We start from the raw sequence: 15541 nt of genomic DNA, 5'->3' as shown, positions 1-15541 counted from the left end.
TCCATCCCTGGGTCAGGAAGACCCCCTAGAAGAGGAAATGGCAACCCATTCCAGTATTCTTGCCTGGAAAATTCCATGGACAGAGGAGCCTGGTGGACTACAGTCTATGGCGTCACAAAGAATTGGACATGACAGAGCTCACACACCTGCACGCATGCATGCAGCCTTCTTTATGGTCTATCTCTCACATCCATACATGACTATTGGAAAAACAATAGCTTTGGCTAGATGGACCTTTGTCAGCAAAGTGATGTCTCTGCTTTTCAATATGCTGTCTAGGTTGGTCATAGCTTTTCTTTCAAGGAGCAAGCATCCTTTAATTTCATGCCTTGAGTCACCATCTGCAGTGATTTTGGACCCAAGAAAATAAAATCTACCACTTATTCCACTTTTTCCCTTTCTATTTTCTATGAAGTGATGGGATTGGATGCCATGATCTTAGTTTTTAGAATTCTGAGTTTTAAGCAAACTTAAACAATGTCCATCACAGATGATTTTGCAAAGCACTCAAACACTTCCTTTGGTGTGACAATTAAAAGAGTGGGTTGATAGGAGGGAGACATCTTAGTCCCCATGTCTATGGTCTGAGCAAAGAAAATATAAGGACAGATTGTGTTTCCCTAGCCTGAAGTCACTTTTCAGCCTAAAACAATAGCTTGCCAGTCTGGAGCATGATTCTCACTTAGGGAAGAGACATCTGGCTTTCAATTATACAAACCAAGGCAACAGAGTAAATGTCAGAGATGATCAATGGAATACAACTGTGGCTACAAATAGTGTTCATTGGATCAATAAGGCTGAAGATGGTGGTAGATGTGGAAAGTCAGCAATATCAACAAAACACAGCATTGCAGACACAAAATACTACCCAAGCGGGAAGTTCAGTGAGTCAACTCTTAAAGACGAGAAATCACAGTCTTTAATCTCAGAAGACCTCACTGTATCTATTTAAGATGAGAGGAGATTTCTCTGAAACTATAATAATAATTGAATTAGTTCCCAAGCGAAATCACCTAAGTTGGCTAAACAATTTCTAGAAAACTTTCTGTTTCATATATGCTATGAATATTTGTAATTAAAATTTCAGTCAGTTCAGTTGCTCAGTCATGTCTGACTCTCTGTGACTGCAGCACACCGGGCTTCCCTGTCCATCACCAACTCCCGGAGTTTACTCAAACTCATGTCCATTGCGTCCGTGATGCCATCCAACCATCTCATCTTCTGTTGTCCCCTTCTCCTCCCACCTTCAATCTTTCCAAGCATCAGGGTCTTTTCCACTGAGTCATTGGCATTAAATGGCCAAAGTATTGGAGGTTCAGCTTCAGCATCTGTCCTTCCAATGAATATTCAGGACTGATTTCCTTCAGGATTGACTGGTTTGATTTCCGTGCTGTCCAAGGGACTCTCAAGAGTCTTCTCCGACACCACAGTTCAAAAGCATCAATTCTTCGGCGCTCAGCTTTCTTTATAGTCCAACGCTCATATCCATACATGAGTAGTGGAAAAACCATAGCCTTGGCTAGACGGACCTTTATTGGTAAGGTAATGTCACTGCTTCTTAATATGCTGTCTAGGTTTGTCATAGCTTTTCTTCCAAGGAGCAAATGTCTTTTAATTTCATGGCTGCATTTACCATCATGTGCAGTGATTTTGGAGCCCCCCAAAATAAAGCCTCTCACTGCTTCCATTGTTTCCCCATCTATGTGCCATGAAGTGACAGGACTGGATGCCATGATCTTAGTTTTCTGAATGTTGAGTTTTAAGCCAATATTTTCACTCTCCTCTTTCACTAAGAGGCTTTTTAGTTCTTCACTTTCTGCCGTAAGGATGGTGTCATCTGCATATCTGAGGTTAGTGATATTTCTCCCGGCAATCCTGATTCCAGCTTGTACTTCCTCCAGCCCGACGTTTCACATGAGTACTCTGCATAGAAGTTAGATAAGCAGGGTGACAATACACAGCCTTGATGTACTCCGTTCCCAATTTATGGAACCAGTCTGTTGTTCCATGTCCAGTTCTAACTGTTGCTTCCTGACCTGCATACAGGTTTCTCAAGAGGCAGGCCAGGTGGTCTGGTAGTCCCATCACTTTCGGAATTTTCCAGTTTATTGTGATCCACACAGTCAAAGGCTTTGGTATAGTCAATAAAGCAGAAATAGATGTTTTTCTGGAACTCTCTTGCTTTTTCAATGATCTAGAGGATGTTGGCAATTTGATCTCTGGTTCCTCTGCCTTTTCTAAAACCAGCTTGAACATCTGGAAGTTCATGGTTCACGTATTGCTGAAGCCTGGCTTGGAGAATTTTGAGCATTACCTTGCTAGTGTGAGATGAGTGCAATTGTGGCAGTAGTCTGAACATTCTTTGGCATTGCCTTTCTTTGGAATTGGAATGAAAACTGACCTTTTCCAATCCTATGGCCACTGCTCAGTTTTCCAAATTTGCTGGCATATTGAGTGCAGCACTTTCATAGCATCATCTTTTAGGATCTGAAATAGCTCAACTGAAATTCCATCACCTCCACTAGCTTTGTTCATAGTGATGCTTCCTAAGGCCCACTTGACTTCGCATTCCAGGATGTCTGGTTCTAGGTGAGTGATCACACCATTGTGATTATCTCGGTCATTAAGATCTCTTTTGTATAGCTCTTCTGTGTATCCTTGCCACCTCTTCTTAATATCCTCTGCTTCTGTTAGGTCCATACCATTTCTGTCCTTTATTGTGCCCATCTTTACATGAAATGTTCCCTTGGGGTCTCTAATTTTCTTGAAGAGATCTCTAGTCTTCCCCATTCTATTGTTTTCCTCTATTTCTTTGCACTGATCACTGAGGAAGGCTTTCTTATCTCTCCTTACTGTTCTTTCAAACTCTGCATTCAGATGGGTATATCTTTCCTTTTCTCCTTTGCCTTTAGTTTCTCCTCTCTTCTCAGCTATTTGTAAGGCCTTCTCAGACATCCATTTTGTCTTTTTGCATTTCTTTTTCTTGTCGATGGTCTTGATTACTGCCTCCTGTACAATGTCACCAACCTCTGTCCATAGTGCTTCAGGCACTCTATCTATCCAATTTAATCCCTTGAATCTATTTCTTACTTCCACTGTATAATCCTAAGGGATTTGATTTAGGTCATACCTGAATGGTCTAGTGGTTTTCCCTACTTTCTTCAATTTAAGTCTGAATTTGGCAACAAGTAGTTCATGATGTGAGCCACAGTCAGCTCCCTGTCTTGTTTCTGCTGACTGTATACAGCTTCTCCATCTTTGGCTGCAAAGAACATGATCAATCTGATTTCGGTACTGACCATCTGGTGATGTCCATGTGTACAGTCTTCTCTTGTGCTGTTGGAATTAAAATTTGTGCTCAGTTAAAAGAATGTGTGTGCCACCCAGCCCATTTAAGTGAAATACTGGGGCATGAGTTGTTGTTACTAACCCTAGGGTAGTTTGTTTCTATTTCTGCCTCTGGTAAGAATCCTGAGGATGACCTCTGGATGTTCCTTCCATGCTTCTCTGATATACCAAAGTGAAAGAGGGAATATGACATATCAGACATGCATCATGTCAGCATTATAGTGAGAGGGAAAATACGACCAAACAAATATCCATAAAGGAAACAGTAAGTGTACATTTTTAGTTAGTATATAAGTAAAGAGTGTCAGAGTTGGTTACCTGAGAAAAGTATAGTTCACACAGATTTCGCCACCTATGACAAAAAGGTCAAACAGGAAGAAAAGCAAAATATTAAAAAAAAAAATCACTAGAAGGAAAGGAAGAAATGGAGGGCTATCGTTTAATGGGTTACAGAGTTTCAGTTTTGCACGATGAAAAATTCTGGAAATCCATTTGCACAACAATGTGAATATACTTAACAATATTGAACTGTACACTTAAAAATGGTTAAGACAGTGAATGTTATGTGTATTTTACCCAATTTAAAAGATAAGAAAGTTGAGGGTCACTAGAAAAAGGCCAAAGTGGTGATGAAGTGAGACACTAAGCCCTTGAACTCTGGTGTATCTGTCTTCTCCATGACACAAGAAAACATAGAGGAGGAAAACAAAATCCGCCCAGTTTATACATCAAAAGAACACTCAGCCCAAAGAAGGAAAAGAGAGCTGGCCGGGAAGGGTGTGTTTGCTCCCACTGATCTTGTCAAGGTTGCATGCATGCATGGATGCTCAGTCGCTTCAGTCATGTCCAACTCTTTGTGACCCCATGGACTGTACCCCACCAGGCTCCCCTGTCCATGGAATTCTCCAGGCAAGAATGCTGGAGTGGATTGCCATTCCCTTCTCCAGGGGATCTTCCTGACCCAGGGATCTCACCTATGTCTCCTGCGTCTCCTGCATTGCAGGCGGATTCTTTACTGCTGAGCCACCATGGAAGCCCCCTATCAAGGTTGGGCAGGTGAAATGGATCACACACGTGGCCCCGCCTTCCCCTCTTGTCTGCAGCCTGCAGCTATAGGACTGCAAGATAGGGTTTGGGAGGATCAGCTCAGGAGACCATATCTATCCACCCACTGTAATTCTAACGGAATTACTGAAAAGTTGGGAAAAGAAAGAGGAGAAAGTAAGGAAAAGAAGTTAACATGAGAGTTGGTCCAAAATGCAAATGAATGGATTTTGTGATATGTGAAGATCAGCTGGGGTCGTTGTTCCCATAGGCAGGCAGTCCCACAGGGGCTTATCCTCAAACTGAGGGACTTGACCTATTCATGCACCCTGAAATCAATTCAGTGAATCCTAGCCACTTGTCTGTGGAAAAAATGAAACAGATTTATTAAATTAAACAGAATATGTCAAGAGTGCATTGCACATAATGCATTAGTTGGTTTTGACCCTTGAACAACACACATTTGAACTGTGAAGATCTAATCATGCATAGATTTTTTTTTTTCCCAATAGCAAATACTATAGTACTGCAGTATCTGACATTGGTTGAATCTATGGATAGGGAACTGCGGCGACAAGGAACTGGGAATACAGATGGCTGACTATATATTATACACAGGTTTTGCACTTCATGGAGGGTCAGTCCCCCTAACCCCTGCTTTGTTCAAGGGTTAACTGTGTTGTCCTGTGAACTATATGTCTAAAAGCTTTCCTGGCCGTGAATTCCCTGATGACACTGTACCCAGCCTTTTTCAGTCTGTATGGCAAGGAATCATGAGAAAACTTTTAAGCCACTAGAGTTACCCCAAATTTATCACCTATTCACATTGTTAATGACTGATTTCAAAATGCTGATGAGCTGTTGTTTTTTCTTTGGAAAATCTGTTTCTTACGAAAGGATTTATGTTATTTTACTGTTCTTGTGTACTGCAGTAAAGTGAAAGTTGCTCAGCTCTTTGAGACCCCATGGACTATACAAGTCCACGGAATTCTCCAGGCCAGAATACTGGAGTGGGTTGCCTTTTCCCTTCTCCAGGGGATCTTCCCAACCCAGGGATCGAACCCAGGTCTCCCGCATTGCAGGCGGATTCTTTACCAGCTGAGCCACAAGGGAAGCCCATGTACTGCAGTAAAACCTCTGCTATTCTGAATCATGTGAGAATGAACCGTTCTAGATGAGCTAATTTTCTTGGTTCTAGAAGTTGTTTGGTTCCCACACAATCCCTCTGAAGTCCCATTCCCAAGACTGGAAACTCTCCAACCTACTGGCTGTGACTATCACTCTTCTGTGCTTTTGAAAAGACAGTCCTATAGGTCCTACCAGTCCGTTGGTGCCCAACTGAGGACTTCAGGCTATTCCCGACATTCAAGAGTACCAAAGTCTCATTTGAATATGGAAGAGTTCCATGTCAGTAAACTAGAATCATCCATATTAAATCTCCACTCACTCAAAACATGCTATCCTAAAATTATTTTCAAAAGTAAGATTTTATTATTATATCACTGTCAATAACAATCAAGTATTTATACAATCTCCTTCCCAATCTTGCCCTACTCCTACCCCAAATACAAGCCTTGAAATGTGGAAGTACAGAGGCTATTCTCAATACCTGCATGTTAACCCATAAGATATTTTTTGGTGCAAATTAGAAAAAGGCACTTCTTCCTCGTTATTTCCATTAAAATTGGGATCGTCATCATCATCGTTCAGCTGCTAAGTCGTGTCTGACTCTGCAATCCCATGAACTGCAGCATGCCAGACTTCCCTGTCCTTCACTGTCTCCAGAAGTTTGCTCAAATTCACGTCTATTGACTCGGTGATGCTATCTAACCATGTCATTCTCTGCCACCTTCTTCTCCTTTTACCTTTAATCTTCCCCAGCACCAGGGTCTTTTCCAATGAGCTGGTTCTTTGCATTGGGTGGCCAAACTATTGGAGCTTCAGCTTCAGCATCAGTCCTTCCAATGAACTTCCAATAATTTCTATTAAAAATTGGTATAATAAACTCATTTCCTTGAAAAGGAACATTTAACTGCTATTGGCTAGAACACTGTATTCAAAAACACACAAAACCACAATGTCAAAAAGGGAAATGACAAGTGCTTATAATGGCACAACCACACAATGGCAGTATCCCTAGTCAATATCTGGTCCATACTTGTCTGCATTCTCACTTCCCTTAGGTCCAAGGCTCACCTTCTCTACCAAAATGTGGCTTATATGATCACCTGCCACATTCATCTAATTCTCTGATCAGTACTTAACTAATTTGGTACTTTGTGTTCACTGTTCTGTAATCAAGTTGTCTTTAGGATTATCTTCCTATCAGGAGTACAGGTCCTTCAAAAACAGGAGATACAGGTTAAATGCTTTTGTACATAACAGTCCTTGCTATGTTCAGTCAGAGCTCAATAAATGTTTGTTGGTAAAAGCTATGATACAATGAAATGGTGATGATACATTTTATTATGTCATTTTTCTTTAAAGAAGTACTTCAGTCATACTCACTGACCTAGGCTGATCTCAAAGTAAAAAGAACTGAACATATCACTAACATTATATTGAGAATTCTGTTAAATCATTTTCCTTTTCAAATAACAAACAATGACAGGTTGTTCTGTTTTGGAAGCATTCCTAAAACAGGAAAGCAGGCCTAAAACAGATCTACTCTTTCCCCCATTTACAGCTTACTCTCTACTCTGGAAGGTTTGAAGAGTTTCAGAGCACACTGACAAAAAGCAATGAGGTGTTCGCCACTTTCAAACAAGAAATGGATAAAGTGAGTATTGCTTGTCTCCCATGAAATACTGACATTTTCTATTTCGACAGGCAATTTTCCTTTGGGTTCATGTTTCTCTTGCTAAGATGTTTCAGTGCATTTCATGAAGTAATGAAACATTTATACATGCAAATGAGATTTGGGCTGTATTTTATTGGTTAAATATCTGGTGGATTAATTTTAGGAAGAATCAAAAAACATCAGGATACATTTTCACCCTGAAGAAAAATATTTTCTTTTTCTAGTCCATGGAGACGTTTAAAAAGAAAAGAGCTAGCAATATAATATTATGTTGTTTATGTTGAAATAAAAACATCAAATCTTCTAATGATTAAAAAAAACAACTTTCATACAAATATGCAAAAGCAGAATGTTAGAGTAGAAAATACCATTTCATAGAATCCTTCTCAGAAGAGAATATATGTAATATGATATAACTGAGACAATCTTTAATGAGAAGTCTGAATTCAAATTCTGGGCATGCTCTCACTCATCAAGTAGCAGTAAACAATTCACTTAACTTCTCCCTTATTAAAATGCTATTTTTCTTGCCTATGTCACAAGATTGTGAAGTTCAAATAAGTTAATGTAAAGGATTTTAAACTTTTTAAAAGTCTTTTACAAATTGTATCATTTGTTGTTATTTTAGTCGCTAAGTCATGTCAGACTCTGCAACCCCATGAACTGCAGCCCACCAGGCTTCTCTATCCACACATTTTCCAGGCAAGAATACTGTTGTGGGTAGTTATTTCCTCCCGCAGGGGATCTTCTTGACCTAGGGATCAAACCCATGTCTCCTGCATTGGTAGGCAGATTCCTTACCATTGAGCCACCAGGGAAGTCCACTTTTACAAATATAAGTTGCTAATTTTATTACTGGACATAATGTTTAAATTTTATTTAATTCATTGTTTTCCCAAAACAAAATCAGCATCAGAACTGTTTTTCTGAACAGGCACTAGCATTAACTTCTTTTAAGTGTAGAAAACATTCTTTTAAAAAAAAATTTCACAAACATATATGATAAATTTCAACATTCACAAGAAAACTTAATAGGTCAACATTTCTTAAAAGTTACAACTTTTCCACTCCAGAATGGATTCATCCATTTAAAAAATATTTTTTTAATTACAGAGTTTTAATTTGGAACTAATATTAGAGTAGAAAAATGTTATTTATTTCAAAATTAAATAGTTTTAAGATTTGGTTAAATATTAGAGTGAGAATTTTTATCTGAAGCTCATTTATAGACTTTTAGTAGAATTAGAAAAAAAATTGATATGCATACTGCATTTCTTTAGGTGTGGTCCCATCAGTTCAGGTCCGTCGCTCAGTCATGTATGACTCTTTGCCACCGCATGGAATGCAGCACACCAGGCTTCCCTGTCCATCAGCAACTCTCAGAGCTTGCTCAAATTCATGTCCATCGAGTCAGTGATGCCATCCAACCATCTCATCCTCTGTTGTACTCCTGCCTTCAATCTTTCCTGCCATCAGGGTCTTTGCCAATGAGTCAGTTCTTTGCATCAGGTGGGCAAAGTATTGGAGTTTCAGCTTCAACATTAGTCCTTTCAATGAATATTCAGGACTGATTTCCTTCAGGATTGACTGGTTTGATCTCCTTGCAGTCCAAGGAACTCTCAAGAGTCTTCTCTAGCCCCATAGTCCAAAAGCATCAATTCTTTGGCACTCAGTTTTCTTTATGGTCCAACTCTCACATCCACACATGACTACTTGAAAAATCATAACTTTGACTAGATGGACCTTTGTTGGCAAAGTAATGTCTCTGCTTTTTAATATGTTGTCTAGGTTGGTCATAGCTTTTCTTCCAAGGAGCAAGTGTCTTAATTTCATGGCTGCACTCACCATCTGTAGTGATTTTGCAGCCCAAGAAAACAAAATCTCTCACTGTTTCCATTGTTTACTCAACTATTTGTCATGAAGTGATAGGACCAGATGCCATGATCTTTGTTTTTTGAATGTTGAGTTTTAAGCCAGCTTTTTCACTCTCCGCTTTCACTTTCATCAAGAGCTCTTCAGTTCCTCTTCACTTTCTGCCATAAGGATAGTGTCATCTGCATATCTGAGGTTATTGATATTTCTCCCAGAAATCTTGATTCCAGCTTGTGCTTCATCCAGCCTGGCCATTTCACATGAAGTACTCTGCATAGAAATTAAATAAGCAAGGTGACAATATACAGCCCTGTTGTACTCCTTTCCCTACTTGGAACCAGTCTGTTGTTCCATGTCCAGTTCTAACTGTTGCTTCTTGACCTACATATAGATGTCTCAGGAGGCAGGTAAGGTGGTCTGGTATGCCCATCTCTTTAAGAAAGTTCCACAGCTGTTCTGATCCACACAGTCAAAGGCTTTAGCATAGTCAATGAAGCAAAAATAATGTTCTTCTGGAATTTCCTTGCTTCCTCTATGATCCAACAGATGTTGGCAATTTAATTTCTGGTTCCTCTGCCTTTTCTAAATCCAGTTTGAACATCTGGAAGTACTCCGTTCATGTACTACTGAAGTCTGGCTTTTGAGTATTACTTTGCTAGTGTGTGAGATGAGTGCAATTGTGAGACAGTTTGAACATTCTTTGGCATTTCCTTTCTTTGGAATTGTAATGAAAACTGACCTTTTCCAGTCCTGTGGCCACTGCTCAGTTTTCCAAATTTGCTGGCAGAGAGTGCAGCACTTTAACATCTTTTAGAATTTGAAATAGCTCAACTGGAATTCCACTAGCTTTGTTTGTAGTGATGCTTCCTAAAGCCCACTTGACTTCACACTCCATGATGTCTGGCTCTAGGTGAGTGATCACACCATCATGGCTATCTGAGTCATTAAGATCTCTTTTGTATAGTTCTTCTGTGTATTCTTGCCACCTCTTCTTAATATCTTCTGCTTCTGTTAGGTCCATACCATTTCTGTCCTTTATTGTGCCCATCTTTACATGAAATGTTCCCTTGGGGTCTCTAATTTTCTTGAAGACATCTCTAGTCTTTCTCATTCTACTGTTTTCCTCTATTTCTTTGCATTGATCACTGAGGAAGGTTTTCTTATCTCTCCTTGCTGTTCTTTCAAACTCTGCATTCAGAGGGGTATATCTTTCCTTTTCTCCTTTGCCTTTAGTTTCTCCTCTCTTCTCAGCTATTTGTAAGGCCTTGTCAGACAACCATTTTGTCTTTTTGCATTTCTTCTTCTTGGGGATGGTTTTGATCACCGCCTCCTGTACAATGTTACCAACATCCATCCATAGTTCTTCCGGCACTCTTATCTATCAGATCTAATCCCTTGAATCTATTTATCACTTCCACTTTCCACAGATTATCATTAAATTCCTAAAGGGGCTGGTGACACTTAAAAAGTTAATAAACTATTAACTCACTTAAGAAATGATGAAAATAAAAAAGCACTGGAGGCTCACGTAGCTTCTCTACAGAGCCCAGAAGCCAACAGCCTGGGCCTCCAAGCAGACCCAAGCTTAGGCTTTTTGGCACGAAGCAACCAGTGCCCATGTGCAGTTAATCCAGGGTAATTGTACCTGAATACAAGCCCTGTCCTTCACATCATCCAAGCAGAGAGGAGATCCTATAACCAAGAATGCAGAGTAGTTTCAGATTTGCAAAAGCTAGGCTGCATTTTATTCATTTCTGTATGCCCTACACCCGGCCCCTGCCTAGCCACCAGCAGGCACTCTGCACATGTTGCATTAAATGGAAATGACTCCAGCCCTACTCCTCTGAAAACTCACCTGAATCATTACTCCATCTCTCTGAACCTTAGTTTCCCCATTTATAAAGTAGAGGTGAAATTAGAATCTTCCTTGGGGGACTGTCTCAAGGATGAAATGAAATGAATAACGCATGTAATCACATTCTGTGAATCCTACTGCACTCTACAAATACAAAGGCTGAGAAAACTGAAAGTTGCCTCTGTGTGGCTACTTCTCAGCTGTGCCCAGATATTATCAACATTTTAATAGCAAAAATGCTGGGCCAATTTTCTCATTAACAGTCTTGCATTCAATACAGTAAATAATCTAAATTTCAAGCTTATTCTTGGAACTCAATAAAGTTATTTTGACTTTTAAACAAAAGAAAACACAGTGACAAAAAAGGAAGGACCTAAGTAGCTTTCCTTCTCCTGAACTGGCTCTGGTGCAAATAAGTTTGTTCACCACTGACCTAGATGATTCAGAAATAAATAATGACTCTTTCCACTCAATCTTTATTCCTTGACATTGGATTTTTGCTTCCTTCAGCACCTAGTAATGAAAGGACTTTTTCTTGATGTCCCACATGGAACTGATAGTTTCTCTGATATATTAACTGTTCAGAATTAACATTAAAACACTATAATTTCTGTAGACCACAAAGAAAATGAAGAAGCTGGAAAAGGATACAGCCACATGGAAAGCTCGGTTTGAGAACTGTAACAAAGCTCTGTTGGACATGATTGAAGAGGTGAGGAAGTTTTTCCCTTTGCTCATCTTCCCTTGTCTAGTCAATACATTTATACTCAGAAAATAATTATGCCCTAATAGCACAGATGATTACCTTTGAAGAGCTGAATTTTTTCTAGGGTGTGGTATATGATACTCTAATAAAAACTAATCTGAGCAAAAGTAATTTAGAGTTGGGTCCAGATTCATAAAGAGCATTGTGACCCTAAGTCACATGACTACTTGTTGATTCCAAAGCTGTGCCCAAGACAGCACCACACCTGCTGGACTGTGAATTCCTCAAAGGCAGGATGAGTGTTTTACCTGTCTTTGAATTTCCCCGGTGCCGGACACATAACAGGTGCAGAATAAATTTATTAGCTGATTCAAGCATACTGAGAGAATACACCAGCCCGAGCACCCAGGGTATGTGCTAACTTACAGACAGATGTGCATGTACACTGTTTAATTCCTCCAACAAGCACTTAAATCCTGATATTACATCAGGCTCTGGAGGTTTTGAGACCATAAAAGCAAAGATACATGACCCTTAATGTGAGAGACAGGCTTATGGGTGAAGGTCTCTCCATGTAAACAAATGAGGGAAAAAAAGTCTTAAAAGCTACAGAGTAGCACAAAGCAGAAGGGTGGGGGAGGGTGGGGGGGTGGAGAAGTAAGATAATTCCATTCACAAACACACCAACATTTCTAGAGAAAAGGAGAACTGAATAGTTTGAGAAGCATCATGAAAGAGCGTGGTTACTTTCTCTGGATATAATTACTGTTTTAACACTTCATCCCAAACTGCAACCACTTCCAAAGAGATGTGCTTATTATTCACAAACGGAAATCAAACAGATGCTGGATTAGCATATAGCAGTTTATCTATAGGACAGATAAGGCATTGCTGACCGCCAAATCCCAGTCCATCTCAGTCATTTTGCCGCAAGCCTCTGCTTATTTCTTCTAAGTCTTAGAAGCAGAAAATGCATCTATTTTAAGATTTTTAGAAGCCCTAGACTGAAGCAGAGAGAAGCTTTGCTCTTTCTTTCCTTTAAAAAAAAAAAAAAGTGGATTAAAATTCTACCAAGGTCTCCATCATAATGCAAAAATAGAAGTGATATCCCTGACCAAGTATCTGTTCAGCCACCACCCTGTGGTCAGAGCCTAACAGACAAATTCCTGGATTAATGATTTTACTTGTCTCCAGAAAGCATTTTACTTTACTCCAGTAAAACCTGGCAGTTTCACTTTTCACACCGTTTTGTTTGTGTGTGTTTAAATCACAGAAAGCATTGAGAGCTAAAGAATATGAGTGCTTCGTGATGAAAATTGGAAGGTTAGAGAACCTCTGTAGAGCTTTACAAGAAGAGAGAAACGAACTCTATAAAAAAATCAGAGAAGCAAAAATGCCTGAAAAGGATGACCAAGGTCAGCACACCTCTGATGAGGAGCCAAACACCTCTGTGAATGAAGAGGCTGACGCGGAGGAAGCCAACAGCGTTCACAAAGCTGTGCAAAATCTCGCAGCGGCCTTCATGATAATGCATTGTCCAGAGTCAACCCTCGACGTGTCCAAAGAAATCCACCCAGAAGTCGACAGTCCTCCAGGGGGCTGTGACACGACCCTCAGGGGGCTGGAACAAGCTCCTCTGAATCCCACATGCCATTTAGATATCCCCCTGCCTCCCCCAAATCCTCAGGCTGAGGACAAGGGAGTCAGTGAGACAGAACCTACCCTCAGAGGAGAGACAGGAGCTGAGGCCCAAGGCGATGGTCTCCCTGGTGCAGCACCGGCTGATCAGCAGAACCGGAAGCCAGAGGCAGCAGCTTCCAGTCAGGCCCCGAAGGCCCCAGCCAAGCCCTCCCTACCGGTGGTGAAGGCCAATGAGCAGCCCTGGAAGCCAGAGGCAGCAGCTTCCAGTCAGGCCCAGGAGCCCGCAGCCGAGGCCTCGCTGCCGGCGATGGAAGTGAACGGGCAGCCCCGGAAGCCTGAGGCAGCGACTTCCGGTCAAGCCCTGGCGCCCCCAGCTGAGACCTCATGTGTGATGGAGGCCGAATGTTCCGCCCCACCACCTGCAGCGGGAGCGCACCTGCCAGCTAGGGAGTCTGGATGTGAGCCCATGAGACAGCCCCCACCAGCAGCAGAGGGGCTGCCAGGAGGGGCCTCAGGTGGACCCCCACAGCCCAAAGTGGCCGACACCAATCTGGAAGGAGTAGACTAAGCCTCCTCAGCCTTTGGAGGCTGTTCTTCCTGACTTTCCATCGTCGTGGTAACGGATTATCTCCTGAAGGAGGCATTAAGGGCTAGGGAGGTCTAATGGAAGAGGCTTAATTAGAATCAATACATTTTTAAATGTTATGTAAAGTATCTTCAGCCTTTGCTATTTGTTCTCAATTTATAATTGATTTGGAGCTTTTCTCTTTAACATTGGTTGATAGTATAATTTTCCCAAATGACAACAAAACATACAGCGTAGCAAATCTATATTAATTTGCCATTAAGATGGTACTTAATTCCATTTCTTAATCAACAGTAAGATTTGGTGTTTAAAGACTTCCACTACATAAATACTGAAAATGTGATGCTTTATTTCCATAGAGTTTAATAAGTTCCACAGTAAGTTAAATGGATGATCAGTTTCCATTTAGACATTATATACATATAATATATGCATATGTGTGTATGCTTATCATGTATATGTGTGAATATATACATATATGTGTCTATGCACATATATGCATGCATATTTTATATACATGTATGCAAGCATATATTGAATACACATTTCTCTTACCTCTTTTTGGCTTTCTCTCATGCAAAATATTTAGATGCTTATCAAAAAAATTTTTATCTCTTACTTGCACTTGGGACTACAGTAGATTAATGTTCTGTGAATCAGAAATAGGTTCAGAACACAAATATTAGGCCACATAATATTGGGTAAAAATAAGTAACCCAATGGTAGGTCAATAAATTCAGCTGATGGATTAAGTGACAGAACAGCAGTTGAGTTAGACTGCAAGGCTACAGAGAGTGCATGGACACAAAGATAGCCAAAAGCAGCCCTAAAGGGGGGCAACAATCACAGCAGTGGACTGCTCACCTCTTCCAGCTGCTTCTCCTACACAACTCAGTCCATTGCTTTGCAACCCACTCATGGGGCAAGGCAGCTTCCTACAAGGAAAGAGTTGGAAGTGGGAAACGGAACTAGGGGGTGGAGGCATTGAGGGCCCTCAGGTGGAGAAGCTGTGCTCTGATCCCCCATCTCTGAACTAAAGGTCTCAAGAGACCATATTCACCTGGCCCTGCCAACTCTTCAGTTGCCTTGTTGTTGTCTACCACTCTCTCCAGAGGGTTTCCCACTACCTCCTGCTGTCACTTTCGTGGTCTAAATTCTCAAAGCTTCTGCTCCTTCTTTCCAATCCTCTCCTTTGCAACAGAAAATTACACTCAGCCCTCATCTCAATTATGGCTTAGTAAAAGCTATTATTCTTCTGAAACAGAAATCTACACAGGGTCTCAATATGAGTGATGAGGTATACAAGCTAACACATTTTCTGCTTTAATGAATACTGTACAGCCAGAAGTACAAAGCAAAGGAAAAATGGATTCCTACTCAAAATGACTTGAAAAATAGGTGAAGATTCAGGAGATGCAAAAGCTAAAAACACCTGGGGTTGTCTACATGAGTATTACATTATCATTGCATAATAAGAACCTCTAATAATACTGACAGCATGAATTACTGTATCTATAATAAAGAGAGACTGCAACAGAGAAATAGGAAAAGAAGAGAGGGAGGTAGGAAAAAGGAAGAAAGAAGGGAGGAAGAGGAAAAAACATCTAACCCAATCCTACCTTGAAAGTAGAAAAATGGATAGAAGCAAGATTCTCTACTAATCATCCAAGAAATCACTCTTCAGTGTTG

General features: G+C 40.6%; 1 protein-coding gene across 2 annotated transcripts in view; it reads left to right on the top strand.

Annotated features, from left to right (window-relative positions):
• Positions 1-14157, top strand: part of TXLNB (taxilin beta) — a 53558-nt gene extending 39401 nt beyond the window's left edge. For both annotated transcript variants that reach the window (XM_043888397.1, XM_043888398.1), the window contains exons 8-10: positions 7079-7171; positions 11536-11631; positions 12899-14157. In XM_043888397.1, the coding sequence (XP_043744332.1) occupies positions 7079-7171; positions 11536-11631; positions 12899-13834 (1125 nt within the window). In that variant the 3' untranslated portion in view covers positions 13835-14157. The remainder of the gene's footprint in view (positions 1-7078; positions 7172-11535; positions 11632-12898) is intronic.
• Positions 14158-15541: the final 1384 nt, after the last annotated feature.

The sequence above is a fragment of the Cervus elaphus genome, chromosome 26, assembly GCF_910594005.1.
Source record: "Cervus elaphus chromosome 26, mCerEla1.1, whole genome shotgun sequence".
In the NCBI taxonomy this organism is placed as follows: Eukaryota; Metazoa; Chordata; class Mammalia; order Artiodactyla; family Cervidae; genus Cervus; species Cervus elaphus.
This window is presented reverse-complemented; position numbering and strand designations above follow the sequence as displayed.